This window comes from Podarcis melisellensis, assembly GCF_964234715.1.
Source record: "Podarcis melisellensis genome assembly, chromosome: 17".
Classification (NCBI taxonomy): domain Eukaryota; kingdom Metazoa; phylum Chordata; class Lepidosauria; order Squamata; family Lacertidae; genus Podarcis; species Podarcis melisellensis.
In genome coordinates, this window is record NC_138534.1 from 38,671,998 (window position 1) to 38,685,837 (window position 13,840).

The 13,840-nt window shown below is 45.7% G+C and overlaps 1 protein-coding gene across 2 annotated transcripts in view; it reads right to left on the reverse strand.

Moving 5' to 3' along the window:
* Positions 1-13,840, reverse strand: part of CASR (calcium sensing receptor) — a 51,864-nt gene that overhangs the window by 15,510 nt on the left and 22,514 nt on the right. For both annotated transcript variants that reach the window (XM_081893878.1, XM_081893879.1), the window contains exon 4: positions 8,434-9,315. In XM_081893878.1, coding sequence (XP_081750004.1) covers positions 8,434-9,315 — 882 coding nt within the window. The remainder of the gene's footprint in view (positions 1-8,433; positions 9,316-13,840) is intronic.

Consider the following 13,840-nt stretch of genomic DNA (forward strand, 5'->3'; position numbering starts at 1 on the left):
TTCAATCCTCAGTGTGATCAGCTTGTGGTTGCAACTGGGGTGACACTGATGTAAAGACAATGCTATCTGGAAAGGTTAAAGTGACAGAGTTGACTCCAAGAGAGGAGAGACAAACCCCAGAGAACAAAATGGTAAGAGGGATCCATACAGACCATAACCAGCAACATCCCTGCCCTCCGCAAAGTACTGGAACAGCTGCACAATGGGTCATCTTTACCTATGGAGGCTGTGCACTTGTTCCTTTGTGTCAGAAGATTGAGGGGGAAAGCTCAAGAGCAGGACGTTTTACTCACAATATCATGCAGATGCCTCAAAAACAGTGAGTGAATGAAGTGTGGCTATTCCATAATACATGACCATTGTGGAAGCAGCTCAGGAATGATGTGCTGCGGGAGAGCGCACTGATAGCACCACTGCTGCAAACAGCACAGAAATCTCTCACGTGGGAAGTTACAGACTTTGACTCATTGTACAGAGGGTGTGGCATGGCTGTGCAAAAAGAGCATGAACAGCGCACCTTAGCTGTGCATTGAGTGCATCCGCCACTGCTATATTCTTTGCAAAATAACTTTCCATCTTTACTTCTTAAAATACTGTCATTTATGAACCCAATCACAGTCCTCTAATCCAAGCCCACACCTGCAATCACTTACAATTCTACGCATGTCTATGCAGATGTCCCACTGTGTTCACTTAAAAAGGTAAAGGATCCCTGGCAGTTAAGTCCAGTTGCAAACAACTCTCGCTTTACTGGCCGAGGAAGCCGGTATTTGTCTGCAGACAGTTTTTCTGGGTCATGTGGCCAGCATGACTAAACCGCTTCTGGAGAAACCAGAGCAGCGCACAGAAATGCCGTTTACCTTCCCGCCGGAGTGGTACCTATTGATCTACTTGCACTTTTGGCGTGCTTTTGAACTGCTAGGTTGGCAGGAGCTGGGACAGAGCAACAAGAACTCACCCCGGCACGGGGATTCGAACCGCTGACCTTCTGATCGGCAAGCCCAAGAGACTCAGTGGTTTAAACCACAGTGCCACTTATTCACTTCCAAGTTAAGAGTGCTTATTTCAAAATAAATCCCAGTGAAATGGGTGGAACTTTTTTCTGAGGAAAGAGGGCTAGGATTGTACCTCTATCTCTGTCCTTAACTGAACCCACCCATTGAGGGCTACTGAAAACACCAACCCCTCCCCTCTCTTCCTCTTTCATTGAAGAGGGGAAAACCAATGGGGGGAAAGCAATGAAGTAGAATGTCCTTCATTATTTAATGTAATAGTAAACAGCACCCTCTTTCCTTTGCATTAACACCCTCATAAATCCTTTCCTCTGTGTGTGATAAATGATAATGACCCTTCCCGCTATCATGGTTTTAAAAGCAGGAGCTCCACAGAGGAGAGGCGAAGAAGAGTTTCTGTTCTTGTCGGTCGGAAGCAGATGCATCGACTGGAGAGCTGGAAGATTAGGTGTCCTTCTCTGTGAGCATCATTTCAAGCCAGCAGCCCCCAGTCATTTGCCCCATGGTCTTCTTAAAACAAGACCTTTTGTTTCATATTACGAGCCTAATATACTAATTTTACCCCTTTAGCCCTTGCACAGAGTTGCCCTGAATGAACTGGGCTTCTTTTTAAACGCCGCTGAATTGATTCTTTGGCATTTATGTTTCTATCTTTAGTTACAAAACATACATGACGAGTCCTTAACAGTGAATTGTTTTGGCTAATCATTGACAGTCTGTAACCTATAAAAAGCTGCAAAAGTCACACAGTGATGAGGGCAGAGGGTGTGGATTTTTCAAAAAATGCTTTGGGGGGAAATAAAGCATTCGTTCAAGAGGAAGGCAATGATGATATATTATTATGAAAAATGCCCCATCCGTTACGAAATGCAAAGCGTGCATGAAGGAGAATCTACATATACATTCCACTGGTTGAGACCTAGAATACACCTTGGTGCAAACATTGCATTTTATTTTTCCTCATAAAAATGAATAATGGGGAAGGGGAGGGGAATAAAGAGATGTAAATGGGGTACCACTAGAGTGGGGGTACCACTGACTCTCTTGTGGAGGAGGCATGTATGTATGCTAGGGTTGCCATATTTCAGAAAATGTAAAACCAGACAAAAACGTTGTTGCCTTTTTTGGAGGGGGGGGGTGTCAAAGTTGTTGAGCTTTTTTTCCTAGCTAGTTTTAATAAAATCGGCAAAAAACAAACCCCACTTACAACATGGGATGCCATACATTTAAATGTTCGCCCGGACACCATTTTCGGAATCAAAATCCCAGCGATGTCCAGGATTTTCTGGACGTACGGCAGTCCTTTGTTGCCTGCAGAATGCTTGAAGATGACTTTGCGGGAGGAATGACAATGCCTAGGGCAGTGGTTGAACCAGGAGGGCGGGGGCACAAAGCGTGCTTCTTCGTGGCAGTTCATTGAGGACTCACAAGCTGCTCATTCATGCTTTTTGGGTTTTTTTGCAGAATCCACGCAACGTAACTCCAATCAAATTGCCTTTCTCTCTCTCTCTCTCTCCCCTGCCCCACATTAATCCAGATTTACCATTTCTGCAGAAAATCTGTCAACAAAAAAGGCCCCACAGAAACAGTAAATCTGGATTAAATGGGAAAATCTGAGGATGGCATCATGTAGATGCTACACAAAACTAGCATGAACGAGCAGCACAAGTCCATAATAAACTGCTATGTGGAAGCACCAATACGTCTGGGTATGTGTGGGTTTGCTGGAGAGCATCATCTCAGTCCTTCTGTTCCAGCCATCCATACCACACAGTTGTCATTCCCCACTGAAAAACATTCTGTAGGTTGCATATATGCATGCTATACAGTGGTACCTCGGGTTAAGTGCTTAATTCGTTCGGGAGGTCCGTTCTTAACCTGAAACCTGAAGCACCACTTTAGCTAATGGAGCCTCCTGCTGCCGCCGCCGCACGATTTCTGTTCTTATCCTGAAGCAAAGTTCTTAACCTGAGGTACTATTTCTGGGCTAGCGGAGTCTGTAACCTGAAGCGTATGTAACCTGAAGCGTATGTAACCCAAGGTACCACTGTACCATTAAAGCACACTGATGCAGGGTCCCACTTGGATACAATTCTACGACAATATATGCAATATTAATCCTATTCAGAGTAGACCTGCTCTGTTAAAATTAGTAGACATGACTAACTTGGGTACATAAACTGTACTGGGTTTACTGTGGGGAAGATTAATTGTTGGATACAACCCATAGCATTTTTTAAAAACATATTTATATATAATCTTCCACACCAATCTCAAGATGGTTTACAGCCTTAGAAGACCGTCTAGTAAGCTTTATTTTATTTTTTTAATGTACTGTAGTTCATAAGGTGCTAAGAAGGCAAGTCTATGCACATTTATTTAGGAGTACACTCCATTTAGCTCAGTGAGACTTACTGCTGGGCAAACATGTGTGAAGGACATTACTAAGCTATCAGTCATGATAATGGACAAACGGCAGTCCAGCATGCCACCAAAAAACAACCATCAAATAGGCGAAGAGACTGAATGCTGAATGGCAGCTTCTTTTGTGAATGAATGCTCAATGTGGCTAAAGGCAAGCTGCTATTCTCTCAACCTAAAGGCAAGCTGCTATTCTCTCAACCTAAGTCCCCCATCTGTGGCATTGTCATAGTCTGGGTCCTATCCTGACTCAGACACAACAGAGAAACAGAGCTGTGTTTCATCAACACGCCAGTGAAGCCTCTCTCCAAATTTTCCAGTGACCATTCCCCACGACTTCAGGTAGATGTTAAAATTGGGGACCAAATAATACCCTTTGGGACCTCACAGCAAAAATGTCACGGGGCTGATGCTACTCTCTGAAACTATAGTCATTTATGGATTAACCCATATCTTAAGATCCATATCCTGTTCTGTTATTTCCAGTCAATAAAAAGGTAAAGGGACCCCTGACCAGTCGTGCCCGACTCTGGGGTTGCGGCGCTCATCTCGCTTTATTGGCCGAGGGAGCCGGCGTACAGCTTCCGGGTCATGTGGCCAGCATGACTAAGCCGCTTCTGGTGAACCAGAGCAGCACATGGAAATGCCGTTTACCCTCCCGCTGGAGTGGTACCTATTTATCTACTTGCACTTTGAGGTGCTTTTGAACTGCTAGGTTGGCAGGAGCAGGGACCGAGCAACGGGAGCTCACCCCGTCGCAGGGATTCGAACCGACGACCTTCTGATCGGCAAGTCCTAGGCTCTGTGGTTTAACCCACAGCGCCCCCCGCATCCCTATTTCCAGTCAATACATCACCTTAAATTGTGAACTCCTAACTCCCTTTCCATTTCTGTTATGGCGGTTCCTGTCACGGCATTCACGGTGTGGTTTTTCCCAAATCATCTCCTATATTAACAGTATTTCCTATCTTGCTGTCAACCATAATTTCAACCATACACTCCTACTTCCCTCCTTCGAGTACAAAATAGTATATATTGTGCTAGTGACAATAAAACCATGACACACCATGATGTTCAGTGGTGCCACCTTAATCCAGTTTTAAGCACCAGGCAAAGGCTTTCCCTTTTCTTCAGCTTTCAGCTCTTAATTTGAAGTGAGGCAGCAACTGTAAGACCTGCCTTTTAATTGTACGGTGTGTGTGTGTTTTAGGTTTTTAATTAGTTGCGGTTTTTGTAATTGGTTTTACTGTTTGTAAAGTCGCTTTGAGTTGCTTTTTTGAGGAAAGCAACTGATAAATAATAATAATAATACTGATCACACATGCAAACCACGCGCTCTACAACTAATGTATCAGATCCACCTACCCTTTTCCTAAGACTGAAAACAATATGGACTTTGAATTATTTTGCATATATATAAAAAAATCCCTGGTAAAGTCCATCTATTGATTAATGGAAAGGCAAATGTCACTATGTGAAGCGTGCCAGTGTTTTACAGAGATTAATCTGTTGAAATAAGTGTTTCGTTGACGCTCAGGAGTTTCCCATTAGATGAACTCAGTGACACAGAGTCAAACTACCAGCCTCCCTCTGCGAATATTTTATGGATGACTTGCTAAGTCATCTGCTACAACTCCTCATAATTTAAACAACACCAGAACAAAACAGCCAGTTCCCACCAACAAGAGTGCCACTTGCTTTCTGCACACGGCCGTCTACTCTGGTACAAGCGCAGAGGGAGAACTTCAGGGCGAAATTTATGTGGGGATAGCTACAAACACTGGACTTGCTGCACACATCTTGCTAGGTAAAGGTAAAGGGACCCCTGACCATTAGGTCCAGTCATGGCCGACTCTGGGGTTGCGGCGCTCATCTCGCTTTACTGGCCGAGGGAGCCGGCGTACAGCTTCCGGGTCATGTGGCCAGCATGACTAAACTGCTTCTGGCAAACCAGAGCAGCGCACAGAAACACCGTTCACCTTCCCGCCAGAGTGGTACCTATTTATCTACTTGCACTTTGATGTGCTTTTGAACTGCTAGGTTGGCAGGAGCTGGGACAGAGCAACGGGAGCTCACCCAATCACGAGGATTCGAATTGCCGACCTTCTGATTGGCAAGTCCTAGTCTCTGTGCTGTAACCCACAGCACCACCCACATCCCATGTGAAAAAAATCCTCTCCTTTATAGTACAATGTACTCTGGAGGTTACCAACCCAGTGCTCGCAAATACCCTCATTAGCAACCCCAGGAAGGAGAGACCCAGACCCTAAGCTTTAATCATTAATCCCACAGCAGTGAGAGACTTCAGGGATTCCGTTTCCCTTGAATGAAAGTCTCTGGAGACTGTCTTTGTGACATATGGTTTTATTGACACATCTATACAAGCTGAGCATAAGATGGGGTGTTAATGCCGTCGGCCCCTCCAACAGATCTTGTTCCACCAGTGAGTTTCAGAACAGGGAGCAAGTCCAGCCTCTGTGTCTTCCCAGCTTTAGACAAGACTAGCCAAAAACTGGGCTCTGGTCTGTTATTATCCAACACCTTGTATGACATGGCCTTAAGCCAGGAGAGGTGGGGGGACGCCTGCACTCTACTTCTGAAAGCATTCACTGCTCAGGACCTCAATATATTAAGGACCCCCCTCCCCATATGAACCGACCCGAACCCAGCGCTTGTGATCTGAGGCCTTTCTCTGTGTCCCTGCTCCCTGAGAGGTTTGGAGGTTGACAACATGAGAACGGGGCCTTTTGGTGGTGGCACCGTGGTTGTAGAATGCTCTCCCCAGAGAGGCTTGCCTGGTGCCATCTTTAGGTGCCAGGTGAAAACACTCCTCTTTATCCAGACCTTTGGCTATTAAACAATCTATGGCTTTTTAAAAGCGGGGTGGGGGACTGTTATTATTATTTCTTTTTCTGTGATGGTTTTATTAATTAATTATTATTATTGTGCTATGTAAATGATGCTTTTAATGTTGTACTGTGCCCTGGAATCTTCAGATAAAAGGCGGTATAAAATTTGAATATGAGTAAGAAAGGAATCACAAGCTGCTTAATAGCCAACAGGCCAACTCTTTAGTCATGTAAATAAGATGCTTAACAGCCTTGAAAACAGCCATTAACTTACCGTATTTTTTGCTCTATAAGACTCACTTTTTCCCTCCTAAAAAGTAAGGGGAAATGTGTGTGCGTCTTATGGGGCGAATGCAGGCTGCGCAGCTATCCCAGAAGCCAGAACAGCAAGAGGGATTGCTGCTTTCACTGCGCAGCGATCCCTCTTGCTGTTCTGGCTACTGAGATTCAGAATATATTTTTTCTTGTTTTCCTCCTCCAAAAACTAGGTGCGTCTTATGGTCTGGTGCGTCTTATAGAGCGAAAAATATGGTAACTAAGAGACTGGTTTGACCACTTCAGCAGTTCCTTCTACTACAGAATCCCACCCTACAGATATAATACCGCAGGCCTGGAGGGGACCAAATGGCATCCAAACCAGCCCCCTCAATCCTATAATAACACAATGCCTCTAAAATTCAGGTGCAGCTCACCATATCAAGGGGGTGGGATGCAGCACTCATTATGATGCACAGACATAAAAACCTTCCCTTAGAGACAGCAGAGAGGAAGAACAAAAATGAAAGAGGCATATTATTGAATGAAAGTGTATGTGTCCCACACACATGGGGAATTTTAAAAGAAATATACAGTGGTACCTTGGTTTACAACCATAATCCATTATGGAGGTCCATTTGTAAACCAAAACAGATTGTAACCCAAGGCGCGCTTTCGCCAATGGGGCCTCCCAAAAAAATTTGTTCGTAATCCAAATAAAGGTTGCAAACCAGGACATGCACTTCCGGGTTTGACGTGTTTGTAATTCAAAACGTATGCAAACCAAGACATATGCAAACCAAGGTAGCACTGTATATGATTCTTGAGCTCATCTGATATCTACAAGCCCTAGAGCACCCCCACATTCAAATTGCTGAGCTACCACCCCACCTCCTTTTTCAGTGGGTGGGAGAGAGCAGAAGAGATGGAGGCATGGCAGACCCACATGGGAACGCAGGAGAGGCGGCGCTCATCTGCCACACCATACCGGATCTTCTTCTTGGGTGAATCCTTCCTGTGAAGGTTTAGCCCTAACGTGCTGAACCAGAGATTTAGGGAGCTTCTGAGACGCTGAAGAAATAGAGAGAAGAGAAGAGAAGGAATAGGAAAGCTTTTTGAAGGACATAGAAAGGATCAGTGCATGAATCCTGAAAGAGTAAGTGGAGAAGAATAACAGAATGAAGAAGTGGGGTGGGTGAAAGTGGATGGATGGATCACTAAACAAACCAATGTAGCAGAGAGGGAGAAAGATAGTAGAACTGACTCAAAATGTGAGCTAGAGCAAGCATCTTCAGCCTTTCCAGACCCAGGACCCACTTTTAACCCAAACATGCATTTTGGGACCCCTTTCTTTATCTTTCACCATATATTTGCATGGTGGTGGTGCTCCTGTTGCAACCTACCTTGGTTCAAGCTGTGACTCAACAGCTGAAGACCAGTGAGCTAAATTATTTGGCTCCCTGCCATGTCCTCCTCTGCCCTAACCCCTGAAGAGAGTCTCCTCTTCCTGCATGCCGATATATTCCATGATGGCTCCTCTGACAACAAAAACAGGGGAGGGTATTGCCAAGCATAGCCTATTAGTGTTTCTCAAACTTGGGTGTCCAGCTGTTGTTTGACTACAACCCCAATCATCCCTAGCTAGCAGAACCAGTGTCACGGATGATGGTGGTTGTAGCCCAACAACCTGGAGACCCAGGTTTGAGATACACTGGCTTATTGGTAGGGTCTGTGAAACCAGAGGGGAATGTATCACCCAACACGCCACACCTCCCATGGTTAGGCTCTTGCTAAAAGCACTGAAGAAGACCTCTAACAATGAATATATGGTGTTCAATTTTGTGTCTTGTAAACACAGCGTACAGCAATTCTGTAACTGCGGCGGAAAAATTTACCTGCCATGCTTCCACTTTCTTGATGTCAGCACATGACCCGTTGGTGAACAGTCCTTTCCCAGGGGTGCAAGTGTATATATCCTGCAAAGCATGGGCAATGGAGTATACGGCCAAGTATACATTGTAAGATATCCGCAGGTGAGTATAATCCATGTAGGGAGTCTCCACACTGGTGATATTCTCGTGCCCAGTACAGGGGGCGCGGAAGGCACTTGTGCCATTCCCAACTCCAGTGCCTTCTTCACGGCTCTTCTGGAAAGAAGCAGAACCTGGATAATTTTTGTTGCTATCTGCCAGGTAGCAGTTAAAAGTCTCCTCCCAAAACTCTTTGATAAATCCATTGTTAACAGATTTCCTCGGATTCACCTTCCGCAGAAAGTTGCGGAAGCCGGGGATCTGCCCTGCCTTCAGAGCAAATCCGATGGTGCCACCCATGACATGAAAGAACTCTGGCATAGCTATCAGCGAAGAGCTGGCCCAGGCTTCACTGGCCAGCCAAATCCTGCCAGTGATGTTACGCGTGACAATCTCTTTGATCAGCGGTTCCAGATCTGGCCCACTTGAGAAAACGACTATCACCTTCGCTGTGGAATTCTCAATGACTTTCACCACCTGCTGGATCTGGTCCTCAGGCAAGTATTGTGCGATGAGCTCACTGAAGTCAATGCAGATGTTTCTCTCCTCGGTCTCTTCCCTGAACTTTTCGATTCCTGGCCGTCCGTAATTGTCATCTGCCGCAATGGTGCCCACCCAGTTCCAGCGGAAGTACTCGACAATGTCTGCCATGGCGGTGGCCTGGTGTTCGTCGTTGGGTATGGTACGCAGGAAAGATTTGTACTCATTCCTGTTGCTCAGCAGACGGCTGGATGAAGCATAGCTAACCTGCGAGAGGGGACAGCGAAAAAGCAGTTAAGGAAACCGAGTAAAAGCAGCAAGTCAGCAAAGGTTTCCTTTGCTCTTGTCATCTCCTTAATTCTTATGGTGTATGAGGAAAGCGATGCCCCAAACACGAACATTTAAAACGTTCTGAAGGTGTTAGAGCCTGTTTTTCCACCTGGTTACCTCAAACTTTGTCTCATGCTCCATCTACCAAGGTGCAAAATACCCAGAATTACATAGACAAAAAGGTTGGGCGTAACTATTTTTTCCCCCCAACGTATGCTTGAAATTGAATTCTCAGTGGGAAGCTGGAATTAGAGTTTATAGGCAGCTGGGACTGTATAATTAAGAAGTCTGACAATAAGATGGAAAAATGGACAGAAATGAATCACATAGAATCCTTCTCCTTTCCTCATGGGGGAAGAAGTTACACTTTGCCTCCTCTCCTCCTTTACTCTTGACAGAAACGAAAGGGAGGAAACCAAGGACTGACCACCCTGAGATCTCCAGTTATAGGGTGGTCTATAAATTCATTAAATAAATAAAATAAAATAATCTAGGCTACTAGGCAGGTCCACACCATATGTTTGAAGTGCACCCAACAGAAATTTAAAGTTCATGCTTCCCCCCAGATAATCATGGGAACTGTAGTTCCCCCCCAGACTCACAACCCCCAATACCCTCAACAAACTACAGTTCCCAGGATTCTCTTGGGGGAAGTCACGTGGTGTAAATTGTGCATTGCATAGGCTCTAAATGTATTATCAATGTAGTTGCACATGCAGAGGTGCTGCAGTGGACAGAAATGAATGTGGTCACTGGTTATAGGTGGAAGAGAGCATAAAAATTGGGGAGCACAATGGCGTTGAAGTGGAGCACATACAACCAGCAGATGTGAAGTTGACAGGCGCAGGTTTTAATTAGGGTGCTAAACAAGATTGTGTAGCACACAGGGACCACAAATGGGTCAGTTCTGAGTGTAGTTTAATTCTGAATTCCTGTTCTCAGAGAACTCCTGGAATTGCAGCTCTGTGAGGGGAATAGGAGTTTCCTAGCAACTCTCAGCACCCTTAACCAACTGCATTTCCCAGAATTCTTTGAGATAAGCCATGACTATTTAAAGTGGTATGATACTGCTTTAAATGAATGGTGCAGATGTGGCCTACTTCTATACTCCCTCTCATCCTACTCTGATTAACCCCTCTTCCCTCACTCAGTCTGGCTCCCCTCCCCTCATTAACCCCATTCATATGTTAATTGTGTGAAAGTTGTCCTACATAATTACACCCAGGACTATAAAGGGAATTAAAGGTTCACAAAAGCAGGACAACAAAAGGGAAAGGGGGGAAAAACCCTGAAGAAATTATTTGTGCATGTCTTCACTGTGAAAATGCAACGCACACCATGCCTGAATTGACTTTTTGCATGGAGTCCAAAGACAAATAGTAATGACAGGAGACAACATTCTAGGGTGGCCTTAAAAGTAAAGGTAAAGGCACCCCTGACCATTAGGTCCAGTCATGACCGACTCTGGGGTTGCGGCGCTCATCTCGCTTTATTGGCCGAGGGAGCCGGCGTACAGCTTCCAGGTCATGTGGCCAGCATGACTAAGCCGCTTCTGGTGAACCAGAGCAGCACATGGAAATGCCGTTTACCCTCCCGCTGGAGTGGTACCTATTTATCTACTTGCACTTTGAGGTGCTTTTGAACTGCTAGGTTGGCAGGAGCAGGGACCGAGCAACGGGAGCTCACCCCGTCGCAGGGATTCAAACCGACGACCTTCTGATCGGCAAGTCCTAGGCTCTGTGGTTTAACCCACAGCGCCCCCCGCATCCCTATTTCCAGTCAATACATCACCTTAAATTGTGAACTCCTAACTCCCTTTCCATTTCTGTTATGGCGGTTCCTGTCACGGCATTCACGGTGTGGTTTTTCCCAAATCATCTCCTATATTAACAGTATTTCCTATCTTGCTGTCAACCATAATTTCAACCATACACTCCTACTTCCCTCCTTCGAGTACAAAATAGTATATATTGTGCTAGTGACAATAAAACCATGACACACCCCGTTGTGGGAATTCGAAAGGGTGGATGTCGTCGCGGGGATTTGTCGCGGGGATGTCAGTACGGGTGGCCTTACTGACAGTCAAATACAGTGGTACCTCGGGTTATGTACTTAATTTGTTCCGGAGGTCCATACTTAACCTGAAGTTGTTCTTAACCTGAAGCACCACTTTAGCTAATGGGGCCTCCTGCTGCTGCCGTGCCACTGGAGCACAATTTCTGTTCTCATCCTGAAGCAAAGTTCTTAACCTGAAGCACTATTTCTGGGTTAGCGGAGCCTGTAACCTGAAACGTATGTAACCCGAGGTGCCACTGTAGTAACAAATTACCATGTCCAGGCGGCATCTACCTGAGAGTTTTAAATAACACAGATATTTAACTGCTGATCTTCTGATGTCTCATATCATTGACATTTATGCGTGAAACTCACTCAGCTCCCTCAACACACACTTTAGAAATATGGCTATAGTTCTCAATAACTGCAACAACAACAAATCCACAAACAAAATGTAGTAATCTGACCATTCTGGGTTTGAATTTGCGCCTAGGACTTGCTGATCGAAAGGTCGGCGGTTCGAATCCCTGCGGCGGGGTGCGCTCCCGCTGCTCGGTCCCAGCGCCTGCCAACCTAGCAGTTCGAAAGCACCTCCGGGTACAAGTAGATAAATAGGGACCGCTTACCAGCGGGAAGGTAAACGGCGTTTCCGTGTGCAGCTCTGGCTCGCCAGAGCAGCGATGTCACACTGGCCATGTGACCCGGAAGTGTCTCCGGACAGCGCTGGCCCCTGGCCTCTTGAGTGAGATGGGCGCACAACCCCAGAGTCTGTCAAGACTGGCCCGTACGGGCAGGGGTACCTTTACCTTTACCTTTACCTATTATTATGGCTTGGAAGCAAGAATCCAACCTTGGATTTATTCATTTTTTTCCCTGATAGAATACACTGAGAAGAAGCTATCAGCAAACAGCAATTTTCTTTCTTTCAAAATATAGACACTTACGTTAGAATTTTGGGGGAAAATCTGAAAACTGGGAAATACAACTCCAGCCATGAGGTGGAGTTCCTTAAAAGACAACTCCAGCCATGAGGTTCTAAAATGCAAGAGCACACCTTGCTAATGCAGCTGGACAGCTCATCAACTGGTTAATGTAGGATGCCTTACCATTTGATGCAGCTACCAGTCTTTTGCATGGGACGCAGGTAGTGCTGTGGTCTAAACCACTGAGCCTTGCCGATCAGAAGGTCGGCGGTTCGAATCCCCGCGACGGGGTGAGCTCCCGTTGCTCGGTCCCAGCTCCTGCCCACCTAGCAGTTCAAAAGCACGTCAAAGTGCAAGTAGATAAATAGGTACCGCTCTGGCGGGAAGGCATTTCTGTGCGCTGCTCTGGTTTGCCAGAAGTGGCTTAGTCATGCTGGCCACATGACCCGGAAGCTGTCTGCGGACAAACACCGTCTCCCTCGGCCTATAGAGCGAGATGAGTGCGCAACCCCAGAGTCGTTCGTGGCTGGACTGAACGGTCAGGGGTCTCTTTACCTTTACCAGCCTTTAGCACACATTAGAATTCACGGGGTGGGGAAAACGACTCCCTCCCGCTTTTTAATCAATATTGAGAATCACATCTTGAGTCCACTGTCTGTACTGATCTGTTCATGAAACTTGCCTTCAACTTCTGGAACTGGGAACAAATGCTCCTGGTTCCCCTTTGGTGACTTAAACAATCTACTTGACCTAAAACCTGCTTGACGCTGCCTCTCAAAGAACGAGAGATGCAGGGGTTTCTAGAAATCCAGTGCTGAAAGTTTCCTTCAAGACTTTCTCCAAAGGGCTGACATTTGGAGTACTAAACAACTTGCAACCCTCAAAATGGGGGGCGTGAGGGGGAAGAGAAAGAGAGAGAATGACCTTCCACCCATGCCTTCTCTGTCTCATTTGGTAGAAGTCATGCATGCTTTCTCAGAAAGGCAAACGAAGCAATATTCCCTCCCCGTGCAATCTGCTGGATGGCAAGCAGTATTCATTTGCTGCTTGGTCAGTCTAAATGCTTCCGTCTGCGGAACCTTATCCAACTGCTTCTCATCTGGGAGTGACATACGCTTCCATGAAAAAAGATGAGATATGCTTCCATAAAAACAACTGGTATCTTCCCATAATGGCTTGATAATTGGCAATTTGGAAAGCCAAAGCTGATGGAGAATAAACTTTCCTCCTAATCATGTCCAGTTCTCTGCCCTCCTTATCTATGCGAGCCAAGTAAATTATATGCCCTTCACGGCCTCCACTGCTAATGAGTTAGCTGGGGGATGAGTAAATAGAAAAGAACCCTATGCTGGGTCTTATACATATATTATTTTTAATCTTTCTCCTAGCAGCAGAAGCTGGCACTAGTATCTCCCACAGACAGGAAGCCACATCCAAGAGACCCAGCATTACAAACAAAGACAAAGCTAGAAGACCCATAAATT